The 13,698-nt window shown below is 38.0% G+C and overlaps 1 protein-coding gene across 3 annotated transcripts in view; it reads right to left on the reverse strand.

The window, feature by feature from the left end:
- The window catches only part of CSMD3 (CUB and Sushi multiple domains 3), a 611,954-nt gene that overhangs the window by 514,086 nt on the left and 84,170 nt on the right, over positions 1–13,698 (reverse strand). For all 3 annotated transcript variants that reach the window (XM_061994596.1, XM_061994595.1, XM_061994594.1), the window contains exon 2: positions 8,705–8,927. In XM_061994596.1, the coding sequence (XP_061850580.1) occupies positions 8,705–8,927 (223 nt within the window). The remainder of the gene's footprint in view (positions 1–8,704; positions 8,928–13,698) is intronic.

Below are 13,698 nucleotides of genomic sequence, written 5' to 3' on the forward strand. Positions count from 1 at the left end.
AACAATCAAAGTCAGGAAATATAACTGGAAATCTGGACATAGCAGAAGTGGACGAAGAAGGTAAGCAAAAGCAGGGAAAAAAAGGGATTTCCTTAAACTTTTGGTTTTGATGAGAAAGATTGGAGCACTTGCTAACAAATAATAGCATAATAAATTCCTAAAATAAGTATGGCAATGGGTTTGACTGGGAGATAATAAAGGATATAACATAGATAAAAATCTTTGCAAGGAATTGAGATTAAAATTCTAAGAACCAGAAGGGAAGAGTCTGAGTCAGAACAAAAAGACACTGTAGCTTCCAGGATAACAATAATTGATGTGTTTTGTCCATTAAGTGTCCATTAAGCTGGAGGTTACACTATTTTATCAGCACAGCCTAATTGCTGTCTTTTTGACCCAGACATCTATCTATTAAAATGAGAAATACATATTCAGTATAATAAGAAACACAAAAACAAGCAGAGCCTATTAAATGAGAGCACTGGAAGTTTCTGCTATTGACAACTTTTATTCTTTCGTCAGTCTTTCACAACTTGCAATCTCTGAAGCAGTATCTATTATTCCACATGCTACGGAATTTAAAAAAAAAGATTTATTTCAATTTATTTTTCAGCTAATTGTTCTGTTACGTGATGAAGACTTATTTTCTGAATAGTTTGCAATGCCATTACCAAAGTCTGAGTCTGCTTGTTTAGTACCAAATTCAGACCTTTGGAAGTACTAGGGTAAAGAAATCATAGCCAGTTACATTTAACACTAAAACCATCCTGAACTTTTAAAGATTTACTTATTAATCTGCATGGTGTTTTTCCTCACAGTGACTGGGGAGCAAATGTTAAAAATGCAGGCCTACTCAGGGAGTTAGACGTTTTTGTAGAAAGTAATTCATCAATAAAAGCAGTGAATGTCTCCAGTAATTTTAGTGAGTTTCTCCTATACAAGTCAGAATCACTGATCAGGAAATGTATGCATTTGGTTCTTGTTTGCCTCATCAGGCAGTGTAGATGAAAGGATGATTCATCTTGCTTAAAAACAAGAGATTAGAAAAGATGACTATTAAATCACCTTTTAAATACTGAAAATGTTAAAGCTTTCTTCCACTCAAATTCCCTAAAAAGAAGTTAACCTTGAGTAGATAGAGGAAAAGATGGCCAGGAGAGCAGAAGACTTGCCCTGGGTGGAAGAGGAAGAGGTTAAAGAATTGTTGTCCAAGCTTAAGGCTCATCAGTCAATGGGTCCTGATGGGATGCATCCTAGAGTGCTGAAAGACCTGGCTAATGTGATTGCTAAGCCTCTCTCCATCATTTTTGAACAATCATGGAGGACAGGTGAAGTGTCTGAGGACTGGAGAAAGGCCAATGTCACGCCAGTCTTCAAAAAGGGCAAGAAGAACGACCCAGGAAACTACAGGCCAGTCAGTCTCACCTCCATCCCTGGAAAAGTGATGGAACAACTCAGTTATCACTGAACATATGAAAGATAAGATGGTTATCAGGGGGAGTCAACATGGCTTCACCAAGGGGAAATCCTGTTTGACTAACCTGATAGTCTACTATGAGTGCATAACTGGCTGGTTAGATGAGGGGAGAGCAGTAGATGTCATCTACCTTGACTTCGGCAAGGCTTTTGACACTGTCTCCCACAACATCCTCATCGGAAAGCTCAGGCAGTGTGGCTTAGATGAGTGGACAGTGAAGTGGATTGAGAGCTGGCTGAATGACAGAGCCCAGAGGGTGGTGATCAATGGCACAGAATTGAGTTGGATATCCAGCAGGTCGAGGGAGGTTCTTCTCCCCTTCTACTCTGCCCTGGTGAGGCCTCATCTGGAGCCCTGTGTCCAGTTCTGGGCTCCTCAGCTCAAGAGGGACAGGGAAGTGTTGGAGAGGGTCCAGCACAGGGCCACTAAGATGATCAGGGGACTGGAACATCTTTCATATGAGAAAAGGCTGTGGGAGCTGGGGCTGTTTAGTCTGGAGAAGAGGAGATTGAGGGGAGATCTTATTAACATTTACAAATATCTAAAGGGTGGGTGTCAGGAGGTTGGGACATCCCTTTTTTCTATAGTAGCTAGCAACAGGACAAGGGGTAATGGGATCTCTAAAGGTCCCTTCCAACCCCTACCATTCTATGATTCTATGATTCTATGTTGAACAAGACTGGCCCCAGAACTGACCCCTGTGGAACCCCACTGGCCACAGGCCTCCAACTTGACTCAGCTCCATTCATCACCATTCTCTGGGTTCTGTCATTCAGCGAGTTCTCAATCTACCTCACTGTCCACACAGTCAAGCCATATTGTCTGAGCTTTCTGATGAGGATGATATAGGAGATGGTGTCAAAAGCCTTGCTGAAGTCAAGGTAGATGGCATCCACTGCTCTCCCCTCATCTAGTCAGCCAGTTATACTCTATATAAGGCTCTCAGGTTGGTCAAGCAGGATTTCCCCTTGATGAATCCATGTTGAGTCCCCCTCAGTCTCTTTCATCATCCTGTTTCAGTTCTTCTCCACCTTCACATTGATGAACTTCTTCCTAATATCTAACCTAAATCTGTCTTCTTTAAATATGAAGTCATTATTCCTTATTCTATTACAATATGATCACTTTTAAAATAAGACTTTGTGTGCACCTTATTTTGGAAAGCAACTAATAAATCTGACAAGTAGTCTGAGTGAAAGTATTGCATTTCCTGTTCCATTTTTTCAAAATTTCTGCTTTTCACATGAATTTTTTGTGTTACTAGATTAATCATTTCAGTCAAGCTTTGTGAAGGTGCATATCAATAACATATTTTCAATTTTCTGTGTGCCCAATTTGAGAAACAAGAGTTTTGTTTGCACTAGTGATAAGAAATCCCACTTTTAAATGAAGTTAACAGAAGGTACGTTTTGAACTGATAAAACATCTTATAAATCAAACACTTTGCAAAAGCCAATTGAAGTCATCTGATGATATCTCTTTCATGTTATGATTTGGGTTTTTTTTTGGTAAGTTGTAAATAATTCGCTGCAGTAGCTACTGCCTTGTATGAGGTAGTGGCAGGGGCAGCGTTGCTCCACAAGGGGCACAGCGGGAAGCTGAGGGTGACCTCGCACAGATTGCACTCTCACAGTCAGAGCACCATCCTGTGGGGGCTGAATACTAGGGACAGAGCTGGGAACTGGTCATAGGATCCATTGACAGCATCCAGTAGGTGGTGAACCAGGTCAGGCTTCCTCCAGGGAGTCTGACTGTGAACAAAATGAAATACAGTCAAGGAGGCAGCTAAGCTCCTCATAGAGAAGGGCTGAGGGACTCATTTTGAAGGAAGGGGCAGGGACATAGATGTATGAAAATCATGATTAATTTTAAAACACACTACTAATGGCAGTGGTATTATGCATATGTATGCATAGAGAGAATGGGAAACTCAATTCTACAATTTCCTTGCAAGTATTTTACTTTGCAACTTGGATAGTATTTTCTTTTCTTGTTTTTAAAGAATTTTCTAACCATAATGCACATTTTATTGACAGTAGATACCAAAGAGTAAGGTGCTTAAAAGTGAACATTTTAAAAACAGATGTTGCAATCAACAGTTTTCTAAATTTTTTTTTGCCCTAATTGGTTATCCAAATCTGCAATGTTACGATTGTGTACCCAAGCTCTGTTCACAGTTCCAAGGGAATGTATTTTTCAAAATTGCCAGTACCTAATCAATTAACTTATTTGACATTTAAATATTAATCACAAAATTGCTATTGCATTGAAATCAGTGAAGAAAATTTAGATACATTTTAAAGAGAGAAAAAAAATGCATCTCTAGTGCAATCATACTGGGATAAACAAAATTAAAAACCCAGTATATTTCTGTTTCATTGTGTTGACTAAAAGAATATTTCATATAGAATCGTAGAATCATAGAATGGTAGGGGTTGGAAGGGACCTTTAGAGATCATCTAGTCCAACCCCCCTGCAGAAGCCGGTCCACCTAGATCAGGTCACATAGGAACATGTCCAGGAGGATCTTGAAGACCTCTAAGGAAGAAGACTCCACAACCTCCACATTATGTTCAAAAAGTATTTTTGTAGTAGCCAAAATTATGTATTTTCTGAAGTTAAAAATAAAATTACTCAGAAAATTACAATTCCACCAGAATGTTCTGGTAAAAAATATCAAAAAATTTCACCATGTTTAGTCTTCAACAGGATAGACATTGTATGGAAGTTTGGAAATCTCTGATGTTAGAAAAAAGACACAGTCATTTTGTGACAGCTGTTAAGTTGTTTATATCATTAAAAAGTATGGATACGTTTATCTAAAACTCATAAGAAGTGGAGATGTGACAAACTGTCACAAACTGAAATTTCTGAACACTTACTAAATATATTTTTTGCTTGTTTTTGAAAGCCTGCAATATCAACATGTGTTTGCAGAGATATTTTTAAATATTGTCACAATGTCAAAAGGGTTAATAGGATCATGGAATCACAGAATGCTAGGGGTTGGAAGGGACCTTTAGAGATCATCTAGTCCAACCCCCCTGCAGAAGCAGGTTCATCTAGATCAGGTCGCATAGGAACATGTCCAGGTGGGTCTTGAAGACCTCCAAGGAAGGAGACTCCACAACCCCTCTGGGCAGCCTGTGCCAGGGCTCCCTCACCTCAACAGTGAAATAGTTTTTTTTTTATATTTAAGTTGAACTTTTTGTGTTCCAGCTTCATCCTATTACTCCTTGTCCTGTTTCTAGCTACTATAGAAAAAAGGGATGTCCCAACCTCCTGACACCCACTCTTTAGATATTTATAAATGTTAATAAAATCTCCCCTCAATCTCCTCTTCTCCAGACTAAACAGCCCCAGTTCCCACAGTCTTTCCTCATATGAAAGATGTTCCAGTCCCCTGATCATCTTGGTGGCCCTGTGCTGGACTCTCTCCAGAAGTTCTTCGTCCCTCTTGAGCTGAGGAGCCCAGAACTGGACACAGGACTCCAGATGAGGCCTGACCAGGGCAGAGTAGAAGGGGAGAAGAACCTCCCTCTACCTGCTGGATACACTCTTCTTGATACATCTCAGGATGCCATTGGCCTTCTTGGCCACAAGGGCACATTGCTGGCTCATGTTTAGCTTATTATTAATCAGAATGCCCAGGTCTCTCTCTGCAGAGCTGCTCTTCAGTAGTTCAACCCCCAGCCTGTATTGGTGCATGGGGTTGTTCGTTCCCAGATGCATGAGTCTGCACTTGTCCTTGTTGAACCTCATGAAATTCCTCTCTGCCCAGCTCTCAAGTCAGTCAAGATCCCGCTGAATGGCAGCACAGCCTTCTGGGGAATCAGTCAGTCCTCCCAGTTTGGTGTCATCAGCAAACTTGCTGAGCCCATTCTCTGTCCCCTCATCCTGGTCATTGATGAATCAATGGTTATCTTCATCAATGACCTGGATGAGGGGACGGAGTGAGGGGACGGAGAACTGGCTGATTCACCAGAAGGCTGTGCTGCCATTCAGGATCCTGCACCTGGGAAGGAACAACCCCATGCATCAGTACAGGATGGAGATTGATCTGCTGGAAAGCAGCTCTGCAGAGAGAGACCTGGGAGTCCTGGTTGATAATAAACGGAACATAAGCCAGCAGTGTGCCTTCGTGGCCACAAAGGCCAATGGCATCCGGGGATGCATTAGTGTGTGGTCAGCAAGTTGAGGGAGGTTCTCCTGCCCCCTTTACTCTGTCCTGGTAACAACATTTTGCAAAATGAAACACTAGGAAACACAACCTTACTACTCGCTACAGTAATCTGAAAAAATAAATGTCAGCATGAAAAAATTCGTAAAGCTTGCATAATTTCACTATCACATTTTCTTAATTTAAAACCCAATTTTCCACTCACACAAATGTGTACTATTTTTCTGCTGCACCCACACACTGGCAAGAAACTGTACATCTTGCAAAAGTAGTCTATTTAAAGACGTATATGGAGGCTTAATTGTCTTTTCGTTTTAAGTGCTGACACTCTATTCTACAGAATTCGTTCTCCTATTCTTCACCAGAATGTAGCGGCATCCTAAATATCCAACGCCAAAACTTTTGAGCACGTAAGGCTTCCTTGACTTTCAAAATACTGATATTTTATAAAAGTAAGTCTCAAAATTACATCTTTGGAGTCTATAAAAAGAATTCTGCACACATTTATCTGTATATGTAGATAGATATCTATGTATCAATGCATACCGGTAGATACACATAGATAAAAACAGACACATGAACATAAATCTATGTAAGCCTTCTCAGTAGCTTGAACAAGACATACAAAGAAATATTTTCTGCCTTTGCAAAATATAATTTTCCTTTTCCCTTTATTCTTTCATTTTCCTCCACTTGTTCTCTCTGATGCTTATTAAAATTGTAAAACAATAAGGAACTTGATTTCATAATACTAATAATTTTTTTATTGTTTTGCACTTTTGCAGGACGTTGTTCACATACTCTTGTAGATTACAATTTAGAATGAATATGACAGTAGAAGCCTTGACTAACTTTAGGAAATTTTTGGGCACCTAAACGTGATCAAATCTCCATGTAAACTATACATTTTGATGAGCGGGCAGAAAATAAAACTCTATGTTCTTTTTTCTCTTGTGAAAGAATCCTCAAATCTTTTATCTATTGATATCCTCTTTCCTACAGCTAGTATCAGAATTGCATATAAACACTCATGAAACAGGAAGTACAAATGGAAATAGAGAAGTACAAAACCCCCTCAATTTCATTAGACATACACTCCTCTGTGTCTTCTTACTGCTATCCATTTGAAAAATAGAATTCATATCCTGGATAGATCTGTGATGAAGAATTTTACTCTTTTAGTTTCCTTCTAGTACCATGTTACATTTTCTTTGTAGTGGGAGGATGCTGGACCATTATACAATAGTATTAAAAAAAAATAGATATAATTGCCAGTGAATCAACACTTGCCGTATATTATGAAAACACATTCAATTATTGGAGCAGTGCTATGTGAAGTAAAATTAAACTGGATGTTCGTGGATTAGGAAAACATATTACATTCCTCATCACATAATAGAACTATATAGTGGTTTGGAACCTTTAGATATCATCTAATTCCAACTCTCCTGTCATGGACAGGTACACCTTCCGTTAGACCAGGTTACTCAAAGCCCCATCCTACCTGATCTTGAACACTCCAGGGATGGGGTATCCGCAACATCTCTGGGCAATCTATTTCAATGCCTCATCACTTTAATGGTGAGATACTTCATAATACCTAATCTAAATCTACTTTCTTTTTCAGTATAAAACTTTTCCTGTCACTACAGGCCCTGGTAAAAAATTTATCCCTATCTTCCTTACAAGTCCCTTTAAGTATTGAAAGGCTGAAATAGGTTCTCCTGGGAGCCTTTTCTTCTTCAGTCTGAACAATCCTAACTCTCTCAGCCTTTCTTCATAGGAGGGGTGTTCCATCCCTCTAACCATTCTCATGGCCATCCTCTGGACCCACTCCAATAGGGCCGTATCTTTCACGCATTGGAGGCCTCAGAGATGGATGTAGTGCTTCAGGTGAGGTCTCATCAGAGCACAGCAGAGGGGCAGAATGACCTCCATAGACCTGCTGGCCATGCTTCTTTTTATGTAGCCCAGGATGAGATTGGCTTTCTGGGCTGCAAGTGTACATTACTGTGTCATGTTCAATTTTTCATTTACCAATAGCCCTAAAATCTTTTCTGCAAGACTATTCTCAATCCATTCATAGCCCATTCTGTATTGATGCTGAGGATTCCTCAAACCCATGTGCAGGACTTTACACTCAACCTCGTTGAACTTAATTTGGTTTTCACAGGCTCACTCCTCAAGCCTGTCAATGTCCTTCTGGATGATATCCCTTATTTTAAGTGAATCAACTGCACCACTAGATATAATCCACAAACCTACTGAAAGTGCACTCAATCCCACTGTTTGTATCATTAGTAAAGCTACCAAATAGTATTGGTCCCAATATGGTCCTCAGAGTTGTTACTCATCTCCATTTTAGTTATTAGCCATTAACTGCAACTTTTTGGATGTGACCATTTAACCAAATGCTTTATCCATTGAGTAGTCCATACATCAAATCCATCTCTATTTTACTTAGTTGCAAGACTGTTGTGTAGGACCATGCTCAAGGTCTTACAGAAGTCTAGGTAAATGACAACTTGACTTACAGAAGTCAAGATAGATGATAGCAAAGATAGTTAGCAAATGTATAGATTTTTCAAACTGCTTTTTAATTCTTGTCATTCCTTTATGTTCAAAGATGTTAATACACAGTTGTAAAAAAAAAAAAAAAAAAACAAACTTATTCTTTCTATCTTAAAACCATATTTTTTCGTTCTCATAACAGCTCCTGTAAAGATTACAGAAGTTCCACTACTACTAGATCACAAAAACTGATACCTCCACAATCTCACATTCACTTTACATTCATCCATGCTTTTATGCTTCTTAATTGACTACATTCTGATGAGACAAATATTATGAGGGCTAGATTTATTTTAGCACTTACTTTTACTAGAACTAAAGCACATCATATTGATTTAAAGACATTTATGATTAAAGACATTGCACCTCAAAGTTTAAATAAGAAATCATCCATAACTTTAAAATATTGTCTTTAACTATTTTCTCAGATATTTTATCATATGAACACAAATTATGTTTTAATATTTATTCTTTACCTTGTCCTAAAGTTTGCAGGATGAGGATGCCCATCATATAATGACAAATAATCATATTCTTCTTCTAGAGCAAAAGACTGAAAGACAATCTGTATTCTGTTTCTTTCTTCTGCTATTATAACCCATGTACAGTTTGCACCATTTGGATATCCATATGGGAAGCCAGGGCTTTCTATAGTGCCATTAAGTCCTTTTAAAGTTCCACCACAGGTATAAATAAATCCTAAAAAAAAAAACAAAAACAAAACAAACAACAAGGAAACAAAAGTTAATAATTCATTGTCATATCAGTCTTGAATAAAATACATCATTGGAATTTATGGTTTCTAAAAATTATCAAAATACTTCTTTTCAAGTATTGCATTTAGAAAAGTAAAGTCCATGTTATAATAGCAATCCTGGCCACTAAAGGCAAAACAACTCCACCCACCTAACAAATGTGTTTTCCATACTCATATTGTTTATGTAAAAACATATGGTAGCATCTTGGCAAATAAATATGTATAAACAACACCTATGACTAAATTTGGTTGCCTATAAGACAAAGTATTTGCATCAATTCCCTTCTAGTAAAAAGAAACAGAAGCAGACTGAAAAAGAAAATGAGTCTCCTTTTGTTGTAGGTCTGATACAGATTAGATCTATTAACCCTCTGTTGCTTATCTCCAGACTCAGACTTTTGTGCCTCAAAGAAGTTGAAAAGATATTTATTATGAACAAACTTTTCCCCATCAATAATTCTGTTTTGTGAAATCTGGGTACTTAAAGATTCACTGTGAAATAGCCACCTGTTGCATCATTATATTATCTCATGTAAATAATTATGTTGTGTATTTGTTACCAAAAAGAACTCAGTAAGCTTTTCTATATTTAAATAAAATATTAATATGAAAGGCTTATGTGTTTAACCCCTGTAGTCAGAGAAGTCATACACAGACACTTACTCTTCACTGGTGGGATAGGGGAGAGAATCAGAACGGTTAAAAGTAAGGAAATTTGTGGGTTGAGGTAAAGACAATAAGGCAAAAGCTGTGCATGTAAGCAAATAAAAGCAAGGAATTAGTTGTCTAATTTGACAGGCATTTAGCTATTTGCAGCAAAGTGGGGCTCCACACTCCAAACAATTACATGGAAGACAAACACCATAACTTACCATACCCTTTCCTTCTTCTTTCCCTCAGCACTGAGCATGATGTCATATGGTATAGAATATCCCTTTGGTCAGTTCGAGCCAGCTATGCCAGCTGTATCCCCTCCCAACTGCATGCCTATTCCCAGCCTATTTGCTGGGAGGGGCAGCATGTGATACATAGAAGGCTTTGGCTCTTTGTAAGCCTTATTCAGTAATAACTCAAACATACTTGTGTTCACAACACTGTTCTAATGTGAAGAAAATTAAGTCTATGACAGTCAACATCAGTACAGTGGAAGGCAGAAATGCCAATAGATATTTTTTAGTATGAATATCCCCAGATGGTAGAAGAGACATCAGCATCAGAAAGCCAAATTTACTTGGATTATAAGCATTTTTCTCTTAATACCCAAACTTCAGTTTCTAAAAAAAAAAAAAAAGGAAAACAATAATAATTTTCAAAATATATCTCCCAAGTCACTGTGTTCTGGAAAGCTAGGTCCTTTCCTACACATTTACTCTCAGTTCTAATGTGAACAGCAGTTCCTAACTCTTTTAGGTCCTGAGGATATTATTTTGTTTCCACGAGTCTTTGTTTGAAGTCTGACTATAGGTCTACATCCTCTCTCCAAGCTTTCTGCTCTCTTATCCCTTAAATATTCTTGGTTTGCCTTTTGCACCCCTGAAACTTGTCTTCCCAAAGCATGTTCAGAGAAAGCTCCCTCTGCTAGCAGGAAGATTTCATCAACTGAGAGAAAGCACAAAGCACTCAGTTGCTCAGCATGCTTTTTCAGAGAAACATGCTATACATTTTATACCAAACTACAAACAAACCAACCAGATGCCATCTCTGTAATGATACACATGCATATATTTGAGCTTATTGAATCATCTCTTTAAGGCATATTCACATACTTATTTCGTGATGAGCATTTCAATATGCAGAGACCCCTTTCTCTGAAGCATTAAATAAAAATCTCTTGAGATTTTATGCTTTGCATAGCTACACTGTAAAGTGACTTCTCTTGACAGTAGAAGTGACACATGCAAATATTTTTATCTTGGCTTTTTCATATTTATCTCCAATGGTGAGAAAAGATGCTTCCTACGAAGTGGGATTACTCTTTTACCACAAATACCAATATATCATAGATATCTAGGAGACTCAGGGAATGCAAGATCCTCTTAGAAAGTAATTCTGGCTTTGCTTCATCTGACATGTATAGTAAATTTTATCTCTGCAAATTAGCTTAGAGAATGCATTTTCATATCAGTGCCTACGCACTTTCATTTTTTATCAAGCCTCATTGCTAGGAGTCTTTTTTTTTTTTTTCTGCATCTCACATACTCAAATTATTTTCAAATCTCCTTTATTTATTATTATTTATTATTCAAGATCAGCTGTTTTATTTAACACTTAAAAAATCTTTTGGAATACTGTTTGTGTGCAAGTCACTTTAGAAAACTAAACTCTTCACTCATCATAAGGTATTCATCCTAGAAATCTAGCACTTTACACCAAATATAGTCAGTGGAATAAGATTTTAAAATAGCTAAATGTGAATATATTTCTCAATTTAGTTTTTCCTAGAAGTGTCTTGCTGAGGCCTGATTCAATGAACTAGAGAAATAAAAAACTTGGGAAGAGATTTAAAATTTAAATAGTATGTACTGTTAATTTCCATGCGTCTCTCCAGACCATGTGTGGAAAACACAGTCTGAACTTTGGTTGAACAACATAATACAGTTCCATAATTCAGAACCTGTGTCATTGTTATATCTAAATCAGCATAAAAATCAATTACATCTGCACTATTTTGTTAATTCAATACAAGCTAGAAAGAAAATCTCAAATAATAACTCTTCTGTGATCAAAATAAAATGATATTTTTTAAAAAAAAAGGAGCAGAGGCAAAACAAAGTGCCTTCTGAGATAACACAGTACTTATTAAAGAATGTAAGACTTCATATCAGATCCAATAATTGTTCCTATCTATAAATATATATGAAATATAAACTCCCATGACATATAGAAGTTTCACTTACTCCTTCTACTCTACATCCAATAGGAACAAAAGGGAATTATTCATAGCTGCAAGATATAACTTGGATATTTTTCCAATGATGACTATTAGAATGCAATACAGCTATGCATGTGTCAGAAGATATCTTTTTACTTCCAAGAATAGAAAAAAACAAATAATGAAGTTTGATTTTTATAAGTCTTCTCTTTTAGTTTGTAAAATTAGAAATCAGGCCAAAAGGATCAATACATCATGCACTTTAATCTTATTTCATATGGTAATCCATTTTGTAACGCTCTTCACCTTGGCAGAACCAACTTGGTTACATTTAAAATAGACAACGTGCATTAAGTGACCGGTCTGATCAAATGTTAAAAACATGACTTTTATTTTCACTAGAGAAAATTCATGCTGAAATAACTCATAACACAGAGAGGGTACAAACCACGAAGTTCATGGAAAGTGTGGAGGGTAACTTCCTCACTCAGCTGATAAGTGAACTGACTGGGGAAGGCACCCAGTTGGACCTCTTGTTTTTGAACAGAGAAGGTCTTGTGGAGGATGTGGCAGTTGGAGGCTGCCTGGGGAACAGTGACCATGAAATTTTTAAGGTCTCTCTTCATAGAGATGTTGGGAGGCAGAGCAGCAAAATTAACCCTTTGGACTTTCAAAAGGCAGACTTTGACTTTTTTAAGAGGTTACTTGGTAGAATCTCTTGGGAGTCAATTTTGAAGGGTATAGGAAGGCTAGAAACTTTTTAAGAAGGAAATCTTAAAGGGCCAGGAACATGCCATCCCCACATGTCCCACAGGCCATCCCAGTTGTTAGGTTATGTAGGGAGACAATTAAAAGGTCAAAAGCACAGCTAGAAGTCAAACTGGCTTTAGAGGTAAAAGGTAGTAAGAAAAGTTTCTATAAGTAATTAACATTAAAAGAAAGACCAGGGAGACTCTCCATCCCTTATTAGATCCAAAAGGAAATTTGGTATTAAAAGACGAGGATAAGGCAGAGATATTTAATGTCTTTGCCTCAGTCTTTAGTAATAGGAACATTTCCACTGGGGAAAATCAGTCCTGCAAACCAAGACACGGGGGCGAGGACCAAAATGTTCCCCCTACAATTCAGGAGCAGATAGTCAATGACCTGGCTGCTTCACATTGATGGGCAAAATCTATGGGGCCGAATAGGGTACATCCTAGACTGCTGTGCTCACCAAGCCACTGTCCATTATTTATCAGCAGTCCTGGTTGACTAGGGAGATCCCATCTGATTAGAAGTCAGCCTATATAACATCCATATACAAGAAGAGATGGAAGGATCACCCAGGAAATTGCAGGCTTTCAGTTTGACTTCAATGCCCAGGAAGCTGATGGAGCAGAACATCCGAAGTTCTATTACGCAAGCACATGAAGAACAACCAGATGATCAGGCCCAGTCAGCAGGGATATGTGAAGAGCAGGTCCTGTTTAACAAACCTGATCTCCTTCTATGACAGGGTGACTAGCCTGTTGGATGAAGGATATGGATATTATCTACCTTGACTTTAGTAAGACATTTGACACTGTTTCCCACAGCCTTCTCTTAGATAAATTGGCTGTTCTTGGTTTGGATGAGCACACATTTTGCTGGATGAAAAACTAGTCAAATCCAAAGAGTCATGGTCAATGGAGTGAAATCCAGTTGGTGGCCAGTCACGAGTGGTATCCCCCAGGGCTCAGTGCTGGGGCCAATCCTGTTTAACATCTTTATTAATGATCTAGATGAGGGGACACAGTGCACCCTTAGTAATTTTGCAGATGACACCAAGCTGGGTGGAAGTGTCTATCTGCTAGAGGGTA

Source organism: Colius striatus, chromosome 4, assembly GCF_028858725.1.
Source record: "Colius striatus isolate bColStr4 chromosome 4, bColStr4.1.hap1, whole genome shotgun sequence".
Taxonomy (NCBI): Eukaryota; Metazoa; Chordata; class Aves; order Coliiformes; family Coliidae; genus Colius; species Colius striatus.